This window comes from Chaetodon auriga, chromosome 12, assembly GCF_051107435.1.
Source record: "Chaetodon auriga isolate fChaAug3 chromosome 12, fChaAug3.hap1, whole genome shotgun sequence".
NCBI classification, from domain to species: domain Eukaryota; kingdom Metazoa; phylum Chordata; class Actinopteri; order Chaetodontiformes; family Chaetodontidae; genus Chaetodon; species Chaetodon auriga.
The window spans coordinates 14,117,992-14,132,063 of NC_135085.1; the positions used below are offsets into that span (position 1 = coordinate 14,117,992).

Below are 14,072 nucleotides of genomic sequence, written 5' to 3' on the forward strand. Positions count from 1 at the left end.
TGTACCTTTTTTATATTTTTCTGAATATGTTCACTGAATTTCAGGCAAGGTAATTGGGTTTTACAGAATATGATAATTAGCACTGTATTCCATTTATGTGTTAACTTCTTCTTTCCACAAAAGCTATGGTTTGACATTTGCTGCATTAACCAATGACAAGGAAAATGAAGGTTCTTTTGATCTCTAAATCAAAATTTTCTTGATTATTTCTACTGCAGTTAAATGGGGCTCTACAACTACAACCTACATGGCATTTACACACTTTTTCTGATGTTAAATTTCAATAACTGTCCAATTGAGTCTTACAAATGGTGACAAGCATCATTAATGTTGAGGAACCGACCAAAAAAGCACAAGGCAATGCTTAGTTTAACATACATGTTTTAAACTGAAAGCACCACACTGTGCTGTGATAGCATAATCATTCTTTACTGAAGGCCCCAGGGAGATCTTATGTAAAGTATGTGTTTCACCCACTGAGCAGCATAGATATATTCTCCTTTAAAGTCTTTCTTTAAGCTTTTGAGATCTAAATAAGTCCCAGACTTGACATACTGCAGGTCCACTCTGGTCCTTGATGTATTAGAAATTGGCCCCTTGGGTCTCCTCCTAGAAAACATCCTGAGCAAGACAGTTGCTGAGAACAAATTCTCACATCAGCTGTCCTCTCCCTCTGGTTTTCCTCTGACTCCTCACTGTGTTCCCTCCATCTCCGAGGAAGGATAAATCTTTGTTATGAATAATTGAGTGACTTCAAATTTGTCTTTTCCTCTTTCTTTATCCAATAAGGTGTCCTGCAGTGGGCTGCCGTGAAAAATTAATGAGTGGCATGAATTATTAATCAATACTTAATTACAACCCACGAAACGAACAAAGACTTGACAGGAAATTGATGGTGTTTTGACTGCAGACATCAGAGTTTGAATTGTTATGGACGAGGTTTGAATTGGATCTATTACAGCTGTCCAAGTAGTGTCAGCTGGGTGAGGTGTAGGGACAATACCTCAGCGAGGTTTACGTCAGGGACATAAACGGTGGCAGACCAACAAATGCGTCAAGATGACACCCACTACTCATTCCAGGGCATTTAGAAGTGTATGTGTATGTGTGTGTGTGTGTGTGTGTGTGTGTGTGTGTGTGTGTGTGTGTGTGTAAGACAGTCTTGAAAGTATAAGAAAAAATGCAATGATGTTACGTTATTTGGTACTGAAATGCTAAGTTGATTCATTGACTAATAATCGCTTAATCATTTAAGCCTTTAATCAAGCCAACGTGCCAAACATTTGCTTATTTCAGTTTCTCAAATAAGAATTATGTCACATGCTGTTTGTCTTTGTTATGTAAATGATTGTGAATTGAACATCTTCAGGTTTTGGTCTGTTGGCAGGACAAAATAAACAACTTTAAGATGTCATCTTGAGTTTACTTGACAGATTAATCTCATAAAATAATTGCTAGTTCCACAGCTAATCACATTCACTCTGAATATAAAATGACCCTTTTTTTGGTAGTACAGTGTATATAACTGACTGGCTGTGTGTGTCCTCCTCAGCCCTCCTCAAACTCATCTTATCTATTAAGATTTTAGCAGCTTTAAAACCATATCTGATGTGTTTCCTCAGGACTGCGTGGGTGTGTTGTATTTTGGCAATAACATATTAACAGTAATATAATGGACATTTCAGTTCTGTCTCTGCACACAGGCTTGCTTTTTACCCATGTGCGGAAATAGCCTACTGTGGAAAAACAGAGTTCAAGAATTCGAATTCAATAACGTCTTTTCATCTGACTGCAATTGGACAGAGGGGTGAAAACATGCTCAGCAATTTATTCTGGCCGTGTCAACAAACGTGCTAACCTTGTAGCCAGACACTCTGACGAAGGACACTAGACCAAAATTTTTGTATGTTGTCATCGTCAACTTTGTCCTGAAGATCTGTGTGTGTGTGCTCCCTTTTTACCTTGGGTATTCAACATTGTGAATATATTTTCATTTTATCAATTTATCCAACTAATGACATCACGTCCTAATGTCAAGGTTACCATTAATACATACATGTTGTGATGGTAGCAGTGACTGGCTGGCTTCGACCCTGGTCTCGCAGGGCCACCAGGTTAACAGTGTACTCCTCCCCTGGTCTCAAACCAGTCTGCACAAAGGAAGTGATGGTGCTAGGCAGCTGTGCAGTCATCCCTCCATCATTGTCCTGGGAAAAAAAAAAAACAGAGATAAAAGTGATGAGATGAAAAGAGACTTGAACTCATGTCTGTTGTTTTGCATATTTTGAGTAAATGTCATCTACTGTGTGGTTTAAACTGCTTCTCTCAGTGGAGATAAGGGATCTGGCAGATAAAAGCCTATCCTCAACAGTCAGATATAAACAGTGACTCATCCTGTTAAATTCTCCGCAGCAGATTTCCTGCGCTGTATAATTTGTAGGCACTTCTTTTGACTTATTTGTAAACTTCTGGATGACTTAACACATTAAATTCCCAAATGGTGTTGCTTGGCAGAAAGGAGTATATATGCAACACTGAAATTCCTTGGGCCATATTCTGCAGAGGCAGCACTCTGTACATTTCCAAAGGCCTGTCACTCATGCATATGGAGACCCTGCTATTCCCAGCTGTTCCCAGAGAGCCAGTGTTGCACACGCGCTTCCTGCCGACAGACAGATGTTACACCTACTGCTGCTCCAAGATCCCCAAAAGCCTGCGCTACGAAGGCTCATATTAAAACAGAACATATAACAGCTTGCTACTTTCCTGAATTAAAACTATAATTAGAGATGTAATCCATTTAATCACCTCAACTAAATTACCAGGGTGGGCAGTAACACACAACGGTAATGTTCCAATAACAACTGGCGTTCAATCTCAATAGTAATACAGTTAAGTGAAGGCAAAGCTAAATTATACAAATTAATCACCATAACAGTATATCCCACTCCCATCTCCTGTATCAGCTTGCTCATAATTAGTCATCATTCTTTCTGCAGACAAGGTTGGTTGAGGAATGACAAAAAGAGATTTTTTTTTTTTTTTTTTTTGTTCTTGTGGAGGTATTTATATCACTTTAATTTCATTAAGGTGACAAGAATGTAGGACTCTCTGATTGTGCTTCTTGGTTACTGATTAGGGTCATTTAGTTTTCCAGGTAAGACAGCATGTCTTTTTATATGTCTATCAAAAGAAATGGCAAGAGGTGGTTCTAATAATCCTCTTACTATTCATACAAAGCAATGTAAAATTAGATTTAAAATGTTACGCAGCGATGATTAATATCTTAATAACTTTACTGCAATAAAGCTGATGCCTCGGATTTTTCATTTCTTTATATCCAAAATAACTGTACATTTCAGGGTGATTTCATTTATATAGCACTTAATAATTATTAAGACAATACATCATTATAGGCACGTTGCCAAAAACAGAGAATGAGGAAGATGCTAGAGAGATGCTCACAGGCAAGTTTATGCAGACATTACGCGAACAAATACCTCATGTATAGAGAATGCTGCAGCCTCATCATGAGCTTTGACCACTGGATTTGATTTTTCAACATGAATCACAGCACTGAGCATTAGGGCGTGTGTGAATTTCAATCAAACAAAACGTTTTTTAAGATGGGGGCTCCAAGAAACTGAAACTGCTGACGTGTCCTTTTTAGACAAAGACATGTAAATGATATTATTCTATACTGAGAATATTTCTTGACAAATATTTCTAATGCTAGTGGGACTAATCCAAAATGACTAATACTGTACAATATTAGTACCGGCTGCAGTCCTGTTTGACTGATTGCTTTAAAGCTTCATTGATTTATTACGAAATGCCCAAAATATAACGTATTAGATGGTGTGGTAGGTATGTGCTATAAAACCACTGGCAGTATGGTACTTTACTGGAATGTCAGATATATACTGTGGCTGTTTCTAACAGTGTTAACGTCAGGTCTCAAAGCTCCTGCTCCCCTCCCCCTCTCTCTGTTTCCTTTTTACAGAGCGGTGTGTTCTGTGTTTGTTCGCATAGGCCGAAGCTTTCATGCCTACTTCCATTACGAGATTGTCAAAATTCACAATCCCCATTGCTGGATTAAATCCACAGGGGGCGGGACTGCCAACTCATAATATGATTTCCCCTGTGGCTGGAGTGAGGGAGAGAAAAGCGAGGTAAGATAGGGAGAAGAACATCGACAGAAAAGCAGGGTGAGGAAGAGAGAGGTGAAGGAGAAAGGAAGAAAGGGATGGAGGATACCTTTGGGGGTAGAGAGGAAAAGGTTAGAGATCTTGACCGAGAAGTGGTGGATGGAATGTAACAAGAGATTAGGAGGAAAGGATGGGGGGGGATGAGAAAGTGCTAGAGGAAGAGACACAGTGGAGAGACATGGAAGATTGGATAGAAAGAGAGAGAAGGGAGGGCTAAAAGCAATAAAATGAAATTAAGAAGCCCGCCGCTTTTCTCCGTTCAGAAACATTCTAGCCTTAACAGGGCTTGAAATAAACACAAAAAAGCATCTGAACATCAGATTTGAGGCTTGAAGCCGGGAGGGACCAAAGGATATCTCCCCATGGGAACACCTTAAATGAGAAAACCAATTACTGTGAGAGGGCACGGGATTAGAAGGCCAAGAGTACCTGAGTTTACAGCGGGAATTAGAAAGAGAAATGTTTTTGCTTTCTGGCTTTAAACCTGGCTCCGCTATGGTTTTACAGAGGGTTATTCTGGAAAAGGGTTTAATGGCTCATCCATCTAATAGCCAATAAGCTGAAGACAATCCGCTTGTCTAATTTGGTATGGGCTTCAAGTTGAGCAACCCCCTCCCAAAAAAATAAATCCATCACGTTATTTTCGTGCCTGTTTCCATACAGTAATTCAAAGTCATTTAGAGGTTGGCATTGGTGAGATTTGAGAATAATTCTTTTCAATCAGGAATATTTTGTTCGGTCAAAGAGCAAAATGAAAAAATAAATTAATTTAAAAACACCGCTGTGCGTGGGAGTAGAAAGCCAGTCTGTCCTTCTGTTCTCCTCACAAGCAGTGCACTTGTCTTTCAGCATGCTGTACAGCAGTCTTGCAGTGAGACTGACAGTGAACACGAACACACACACACACACACACACACACACACACACACACACACACACACACACTGAGTGTTCGCACATGTAGCTCTACCTTTGGGATGAAGCTGATCTCCCACCCGTCGAAGGAATAGTAGAACGGTTTCCACTGAACCTCCACTGACGTCTCTGTGATGGATTTGAAGACTAAACCATCTGGATTGGAGAGATCTGGAGAGGTAGCCAGAGAAGTATTATTGTTCTTCAGTGACCCGCACAGCCCATACATCACTATTCCATCTCATGCTGAAGGTGTCCGATGCTGAACCGTTCTTTTTACATTTGTTTTGCTGTTCCGTTGTCTCAGTCCCAACTCATTTTCTGTCTTTCCTTCGATCACGAGGAATGCTGCGCCGAGGCCATCGCCGTGATCGATTGTTCTTGATTTTTAGCGTTGTTACTCATCAAAAGATGTCATATTTGTTCAAGAGCTTTTAAAACATGAACACGAAAAGACCTTCTTTTTTCCAGATTTTTCAATTATTGCCACAGTGCTGTGGCAGCTGTATCCTCATAAATCTTTCCAGACAATCAAATATTACATTTCACAATTAAGTTTAGCAACGACAACCCAACAAATCATATGCTCGTTGAAAAATGGTTGCGTCAAGCTTAATTGCCCTAAATTGACTTTATTAGTCTGAATTCTGCAATCACTGAAATTAAATTCACCTCTGCAAACTGGAGGATAATTTTATCAGCTACCACTGAACTAATGGCAACATACCTTGATCTACTGATGTCGAGTGGATACAATATTCCATTTGCCATTGAAAGCAGTGGATACTTCTGATAAGCATAGAAGTATCTAGCATGTTTCTCTGACAAGTCCAGTGACTTGGCATTGACACTCAGAATCTGTTCTTATTTGTGCGTGTGTGTATTGGAGTGTGAGTGACACCAAGCAGGTGTTACAGATAGGAGTCACAACCAGTTGGCAGAGGACCAGGTGGTATTTTCACTCTATTGACACTGAGAAGCAACTTGGGGAGGATTTGGTAAAAAAAAAAAAAAAAAAAAAGTGAGAGACGGTGTGAGTGTGTGTGCATCTGCATGAATGGCTGTGTCCATGTGAGGAGGCATGCACAGCACTGGTTGAGACAGAGAACATTTTTTTTATGTGAGATACTAAACTGTGGTATACCATTTACATTCTGTTGGCCATGGACCAAACATGGCTTCAGTGGAATATCCTTTGAGCTCCCATGAGAACATTTTGTCATCACAACCCAGAGGACTGCACTTACAGGTCGAAACAGTGATGCTGGCAGGGACGCTGATACTGTTGTTAATGACAGCGAACACGTTGATGTTGTACTCTATGCCTGCCTCCAGGCCTGAGATAGTGCAGGTGGTGATATTGCCTGGGATCCTTATCTCTAATTGGACACCTGACAGAGAGACAGGTAAGAAGATACACTGATACATGGATGTTATGCTTTTTTTTTTGTTAACGTAGCTGTGTATTCTCATATTACAACTTTCCTCACTTAGAAAAGACCAGCACAGCTTACCTCCGGCGCTGCTTGGCGTGTAGGTCACCAAGAAATCTGTCAGCACAACTGAGCCCTCCCACTCCAGGTCAATAGTGCGATCGGTCACGCCTCGGACCTTCAGGTTCATGGCCGGTGCCACTGTTGAGACAAAAAAAGCACAAAATTTATTTAAACTATTGTTCTACTTAATTTGTTTTGGGATTTTGCTTAAGTGTGGTTTGTACCTGATCTTTTTTTTTTTTTTTTTTTTTTGGTCTTAAATTGATAATTAAGAATGTAACCTCACTAGCTGTGTTTCCATCAACAGATCTGACGTAAGCTTCCTCACATGCATACCTGAAATAAACAGAAATCTCATTTCCACAATGTTTTCTATCATGTTTTTCATTATTTGAAGTTCAACTGGTGCTCTTTTAATTATGTCATCTTGCTGAACCCTTTTCTTCTGCAGTGGTGTAATGGTTTTCCAACTGGAAAATCTGGTGCCACCTACTGCTTATCGTACTGATTGCATCACAGTAGTTTGGTTAAAATTTGTGATAGATTTGGATGGGAACCTAACTTATGTCACCTGTGGAGCAACTTGCTAGTATACTGCATGTGTCACAAGACTGATACTGTTAGCTTTACCCTACCTTGGTGGGAAAACTGCAAAATTGTACTTGCTCTAATTTGTATGGAAAGCTTTCAGTGTCTTTTACAGAGAGCAGTTACAAACCTGAGTGTCCTTCATGGACTAAATGTTCTGGTGTATGGATGGAGTAGAGTCTTCACATAAAGAATGCACATCCTTGCCAGGAAATAGTCAAATCATTTCACAAGAGAAACTCTAACTGATATGAGTTGTGGATGTAAGTACATGTTTGCTGGCAAAGCGCTGAATTTTAATTAATACCGCAAGATTTTTTAACTACATTAGTATTAATGTAGTATTGTTACCCCTTTAATCCACTGTGTGGTTGTGACATCCAGGGTCAATACACTAAACTACAGTGCGTAGGTGCAATATTCACCATTAACTAGTTGCTTATTAGCATGCATATTACCAGCATATTGGCTTTTTATTAGTCATTATAAAGAACTTCTTAATATCTTATGGGTTTGGGTTCTGAAGTGTTAGGGTTAGGTTATTAAAAATGTGAGTGATGTGAAACAACTTCCTTACTTACTATCAATAAGAAGTAATTAGGAGATTATTGAGAGAAAACTCTTAATGGCCTTGTAGTTAAAGGACATGGTCATGAAGAAGAAGGTATTATTAAGTGCTTTATACTGACAAATAAAGAACCAATATGCTAGTAATATGTATGCTGATAAGCAACTAGTTTCTGGTGAATATGTGCACCTCAATACAAAGTGTTCATGTGCATTCTAGCCGGTAAAAGAAGCTTGCGCTTGAGGCAATAAGAGGCTGAGTGTTAACATGAGACAGAGAAGCACTGTCATTCATTTGGGCTGAAGTGGAGATAGTCAAGCCATAAGCCTGAGACGGTGGTGTTGAATGTAAATGTCGAGACATAAACAAGAGTGTTTACAGCTCCCACTGCCAAAAACAACGAGGAGGAGGGGCGGCAGGTGAAGGGCGCAAAGGAGGAGAAGGAGGGACAAACAGTTTTTTGGGAGAAACAACAATAGACGGATAAACAGACAGACGACAGGAGGCCAGGAAAGAAAGCAAAGTAAATGACTAACACAGAAAGATTAAATAAGAGAATACGGATGAGACAGAGAAGGAGAGACAGAGAGAGGAGTAAAGGAGCAGTGAGTGTGATGGTGAGACAAACAACCTCTCACCCACCCATCATGTCTACATCTTGTGATACAGGACTTTACAGCACAGCACTGAGTCCTCCTCGGGGATCCTTTGGACACTCTAGTAGCCTTTCCAGCTCCTTCCTCACTCACTCGACAGATGGGCGCATGCTCTACAATAGTTTGCTCATTTCGAAATCGTGAACCTGCACTGGGGACAGCTCCTGCAGAATTCACTTAGCTAGATTTATTTCATCAATTAGACCCAGCTTCGTCACGTATGAAGGAAATAACAAATGAAACGAAGGAGCAATAATCCATGGGAGAGAAGAAGACTGATTGAATGAGGTCATGCAGGAGGCTGAACAGACGAGCTTGCTTGAAAGTTAACGCCTATAGAAAGTGAAGGGCAAACTCACAAGTGAGCTCTTTAGAAAATGATCTTCTGAAAAGTTAGTCAATGAGCTGAAATCTGCAACTTCTTACTAAAGACAGAGAAGCAGCGAGTATCGCATCTTGTTGTTACTGTGTGAAAGCTCATCAACAAGCAGCTAATTTGAATGCAAATACAGTGTTTCCTCTATTGAATTTCTCAACGTTTCTCAATTGCCGAGTATCAAGAGAGTCTCTGACCTTTGCGATTGGGCCAGTGTCCAACTTCAGCAGCAGTTTTCAGTTCCTAACTTCATCTCCTTGTGTTTTCCTTTCTCATTCTAATTTCAGTTCAAGCACATTTTGGGCTTTGGCAGACGACAAGGTTTTAGGATTTTAAGAGTGCCTTGTCTCTGGCCAGGTAGAGTACATGCAGCATAACATTAGAAACATTACCTCAAAACTAGTGGTGTTAAAATGCTCATCTACATGAAGGTGATGTTACAAATACACTGGTTGTATCACTAGCAGACTAATTCAAATGCTGAAGGTTTTTGTGTTCTCCAGTTACGGAAAACCATTTCTCAGGCATGTATCTTTCTCAAGGTTTGTTTCAAAAGGGCAACTTGCTGAAGGTTATTGCAGAATCTCGCCTGGAGTCTTTAAGTCTCATTAGGTCTAATCAGTATGCAATCATCGGCAGATACAGCAGTATCTACTGGACTAAAACCTTAAAAGTTAAAACTCCAGCTGACAACGGAGGTCAGTCCACCATCAGAGGACTAACTTACCCTCAGGCTACTTCATGTAATGGCATTTCTCTTGTTAATTTGCTTAAGTGACTTAACTGAAACTTTCTGTCTGAAGTACGATATTTTGCGGTTTGAAGGTAAAGGAAAACATCCCGAATAAATTTCTCTTTAAATGGGGGTCAAAGATTCACTGTGCTGATGTGGAACTAAAACCAACTGTGCTATGAGATTATTTTCCTTGCTATAATCTGCAGTTAAGTGTCTTACTGTGCTGCATTTTGTCTTTCGTTTGGGTTCATATAACCTAGTTACAAATCGACCATGAGCCTATATCACAAAGTAAGTTCAATACAGTGTACAGTGTACAGTTAATAGCCCCCAGAATAAGGCATTAACAAGCCATTTATGATGACTAATAAAGAGCCAATATGCTACTAATATGCATGCTAATAAAAACTATTTAATGATGCATATGTGTACCCTGATTACTTAATATTGTTTCTAGAGTGTCATACATGGTTGGATTCATTGAAAACCAAACCAACCACAGTTCGGGTTACAAAATGGCATTTTTTAGCTGCTCAAATTAAGCAAACTATTCATGTAAAGATTTATGGTATGGTGGGTATGACTGTGCCCTTAGCGCACATGTAGTGTAAATGTATATCCAAAAAGATGCCCAGTGCAGACCACCTGGTATTGCTACTGTTGTTTTATTATTGGGGAAGAGTAAATTAACTGATGTCATGCTGAAAAAGGCCTGTGGGGTTTCCAAAAATGCAAATTTGATTTCCAATACTACGCTCATATGAGCATCTAGAACAGGAGGAGCACACCAGAAGTTTGCTCTAAGATCAGAGCCGCATTCACGTCTCTTTTGGTCAAAAAGGTAGCTCCAAAAATACATACTGTCAAAGATGCTTTGTCATACAGGAGAAAAGAGAATCAATTTCTATTCAGTGCAGGAGAATGGTTTTGGTTATTGAAGGACTTTTTCCCAAGCTGCAACACCATTTCAGTCACAACCGTGATAACAGCGTGTGTCCTCCAGCTGCTGAGGCAGACTACGAATGGCACACAGGTTCAGGTTTGTGCTTGATTGTGTGATGAGGTGGATTGTCACATTCCTGTCAAAGCCCTTCAACATCACAGTTACTTCTGCCAAATAATGTAACCGATAAAAACAAAGCTACTTTACACAGTAGGCATCTAAATTGCTATGACTGACTTACCTGCTAAACTTGACTGATGCAGTATGGCAGAAAATGGGAATGAAACAAGGTAATAAAATCAGCATGAAGAAGGTACGGACCCTGTGTAAGAGCAGTGCTGAGATCCATAAATATGTGAAAAATATAAATGTCAGTTGTCACCACTGCCGCACTTGACACAGAGGATGTCAAGTATGCAAGAATGTCATCGCCACTTTTCCACTGTTGCATCAGGATTCATCGGAAATGATCGTGGAATTCCTCTGCTGTCAAGATTAAATGCCACTCTTCGGCACAAGCTGATCTCTGCTTTGTCGGTGGATATATATTTAATGTAAAGATATACTGTATCCTACCTCACGCCTGAAACATCGCATTTAAATTCAACAGCCTCCATTATTTCTGGTAGTGGGAAAATATAGGCCACCATAATTGAAGCAAAAATACATCCCGCTTTCTTCAGCTTTTGATAACATGAAGCACTTAAGCCTGTCACCCTACAGGTCTCTGATAATTGAACTGCTTCGTTTTGTATTCAGCAAACTATCCCCTACAAGCATTGGCTATTTTAGACTCTAATTGCACAGAAATAAGCTATTCGAACACCCTCACTTGGTATAGATATTAAATAGGAGGGCAGCAAGGAGGATTCAGCCTCAGTAATATGATTTCCCATCCCTGTCTCTGTGTTGCTCGCTCTTCTGTCTGTCCTCATCATTCACTTTGTTGACAGCTGCCTCAAATGGAAGAGGAGGATCTGATATTTTGGCGTGGAGAGCTGGGCTTCAACAAAGGCAAGCGTGACTCAGAAACTGTCTCAGCTGTAGCTAATGTGACACTTCTCCCCGGATGAATGTGACTTTTGACAAATGAATGCTGTTACACTTTCTGCTGTCCAGCAAGTCACACACCCGGCCACCTGCGTTGGAAGCACAGATGGGTTTGTTTTTCAGGGCTGCACGTATACTAAAAGTGATGGGGCTGGGATCTAATTGCTGTAGCAGGGAAAGTGAGAGAGCTTTGCATTTATAAATCTATGCAACAAATCAGATCTATCTATGTGCTCTGTAGGGTTCAGACAGGCAACCGTGCATCATCATGGAGCATCATGGGTTAGAAGCTCTACCTTCTATCTAAACACTACACTAGGTGGTTGAATTAATTACTTCCTTTATTCTTGCTAAAGGCATGCTGATAAATGAAATCCCCTGCTGTAGCCTTTATCTGTCTGCAAACTCTTTGCACTTCATGGCAGATGAATGCCAATACCTGCTGGGTCCTTCCATAAGCTTTAAGTTTCTGTTACATATTGCATTTAGTGTTGAAACATGCAGTTGCTTAATCATTTAATTAACCTTCAGAAACTTACATCATGCAAAAAAGGCCGAACGTTTGCAAGTTTTAGCCTCTAAAATCTGAGAAATTGCTGCTTTTCTCTGTTCTGTGCCACTGTGAGAGATATATTATATTTATCTGTTTGTCAGAAAAATAATGGACTAAGTTGTAGGCCCAATTATATATGTCTGACAGATGGTGCTTAGACAGATATATAACACTTCCCACCTCCATAAAAATCCCCTCCATACATCACTGTACTGAATGTCACATATTGATTACATCTAACAGTGCATTCAAAGCTTTATTTTCTAACTTAAAGACTAGCTTAAGGGGAAATATCTTTGTTTGTTGGTGATATTTATCACAAGGAACTTTTTTTTTACTTCTTTTCTTTTCCAGAATTACACACTGTAAGTACATGAGATAAAGAGACATCAAGATGCTTTTCCTAAAGACTGATCTCCAACATGAGGCATCCATTCAGTTTTTGCACCCGAATAAACCTCAGTGATGGTGCCAGCTATTGATGAACAGAAAATTTGTTTACATTCCAGCAGATCAGCACTCCAATTAACATTGAAACTCAAATTTGAAAAGAGACCTGTTTCTGCTCATGAGTCCAGACTGAGCTGTGTGAGGGTCAGAAAGTGTCATTCTGAAATCTGTTTAGGCTGTTATTTCGGTGCTCAGTTACTTGGCCCTGCTCACATTAACAGCAAGTGTTAAAGGAGGACAAATTTCTTGCCCAGAGTTTCTGGTTCTGGGAACTGAACCACAAATGTCAGACAAACTACTTTTTTCGTACTTGAACAGCTGAGAATAAAAAAATTGACGTAAAGGCTAAAAAGTAATAGCCTACCAGAGTTGCAGTCATCTCCAGCAAAGCCATCCTGACAGGAACAGAATCCATCCTTGCAGATGCCCTTCTTGCTGCAGTTGTTGGCACAGTAGACCAGCGAGCAGTCCTCTCCCACATACCCGGGCCGGCACTGGCACGTCCCATTGATGCACAGCCCCTGGTCTGAGCAGTCGTTGAGACACCTCCCGACCATGCAGTCCTCGCCGGTGAAGGACTCTTCGCACACACACTCCCCGTCGATGCACAACCCGCGACCCGAGCAGTCTGAAGGGCACCGCGGCTCTGAACAGTTGTCGCCTCCAAAGTCACGGTCACACACACACTCCCCTTCAACGCACACCCCCTGGCCGGAGCAGTCGTCCGGGCAGCGAGGCTCGGAGCAGTTTTTGCCGGTCCAACCTTCCTCACAGATGCAGCCACACAGGTCAAAGCTGAAGCTGCCGTGGCCACTGCAGCCTGGGACAAAGTCAAAACGACCTGGGAAAAAGGTAGAAATAATGCACATTATATAAAGTATTACATGACAAAACGGTGCATGACTCAAAGATGACAAGATTACCATAAAATCAAACCTAAAGGGACAGTTCAGTCATGGGGTAATATGACTTGAACAGTTCGGCACTCGATAGGTGGATACAACTAAATGACCAACAACAGCGCTTCCATTCCTCAAACCACTGGTAATACTGAGAATCTCAGGAAAATAGAGACACATTCTCAAGCATTAATAGTATTGAAATCACAGCAAAAACCTTCAAACCTTCAACCTTCAGCATACACTTGTTGGGAGAAACAGCAGTCAAGACACCAATGAAAACTTGTTTTTTGTGCACTTCCATCTCGCCACTGGCCTCCTTAGCTGAGCATTTCACCCTCATTCTGATTCACATCATGAGTACTGGAGATAATCATATTCTCACCGTAGAGATGGAGCGTTTTCAGAAAATATTTGAATGGTGTGATGGTGTCAATGGAGCAGATCCTTTAACCATAATATATCCTAAAACTCTATCCCTTTCGCTCCCCTCATATTATAATGGCAGCATCTCCTGAATAGTGAACACATTTTTTTTTTTTAACCAGTAGCAAAGGTTTCTCCACACCTTTTAGGCCGAGACTGTGCAGCAGGAAAAAGAAGTTGCCCTGCAGCATCAATATTCTGCTGCTGT

The 14,072-nt window shown here is 40.6% G+C and overlaps 1 protein-coding gene across 4 annotated transcripts in view; it reads right to left on the reverse strand.

Annotated features, from left to right (window-relative positions):
- The window catches only part of tnr (tenascin R (restrictin, janusin)), a 157,396-nt gene that overhangs the window by 46,199 nt on the left and 97,125 nt on the right, over positions 1-14,072 (reverse strand). For all 4 annotated transcript variants that reach the window (XM_076744812.1, XM_076744810.1, XM_076744811.1 and 1 more), the window contains exons 8-12: positions 12,904-13,380; positions 6,638-6,757; positions 6,371-6,514; positions 5,179-5,294; positions 2,057-2,207 (exon numbers count right to left, since the gene is read on the reverse strand). In XM_076744812.1, coding sequence (XP_076600927.1) covers positions 2,057-2,207; positions 5,179-5,294; positions 6,371-6,514; positions 6,638-6,757; positions 12,904-13,380 — 1,008 coding nt within the window. The remainder of the gene's footprint in view (positions 1-2,056; positions 2,208-5,178; positions 5,295-6,370; positions 6,515-6,637; positions 6,758-12,903; positions 13,381-14,072) is intronic.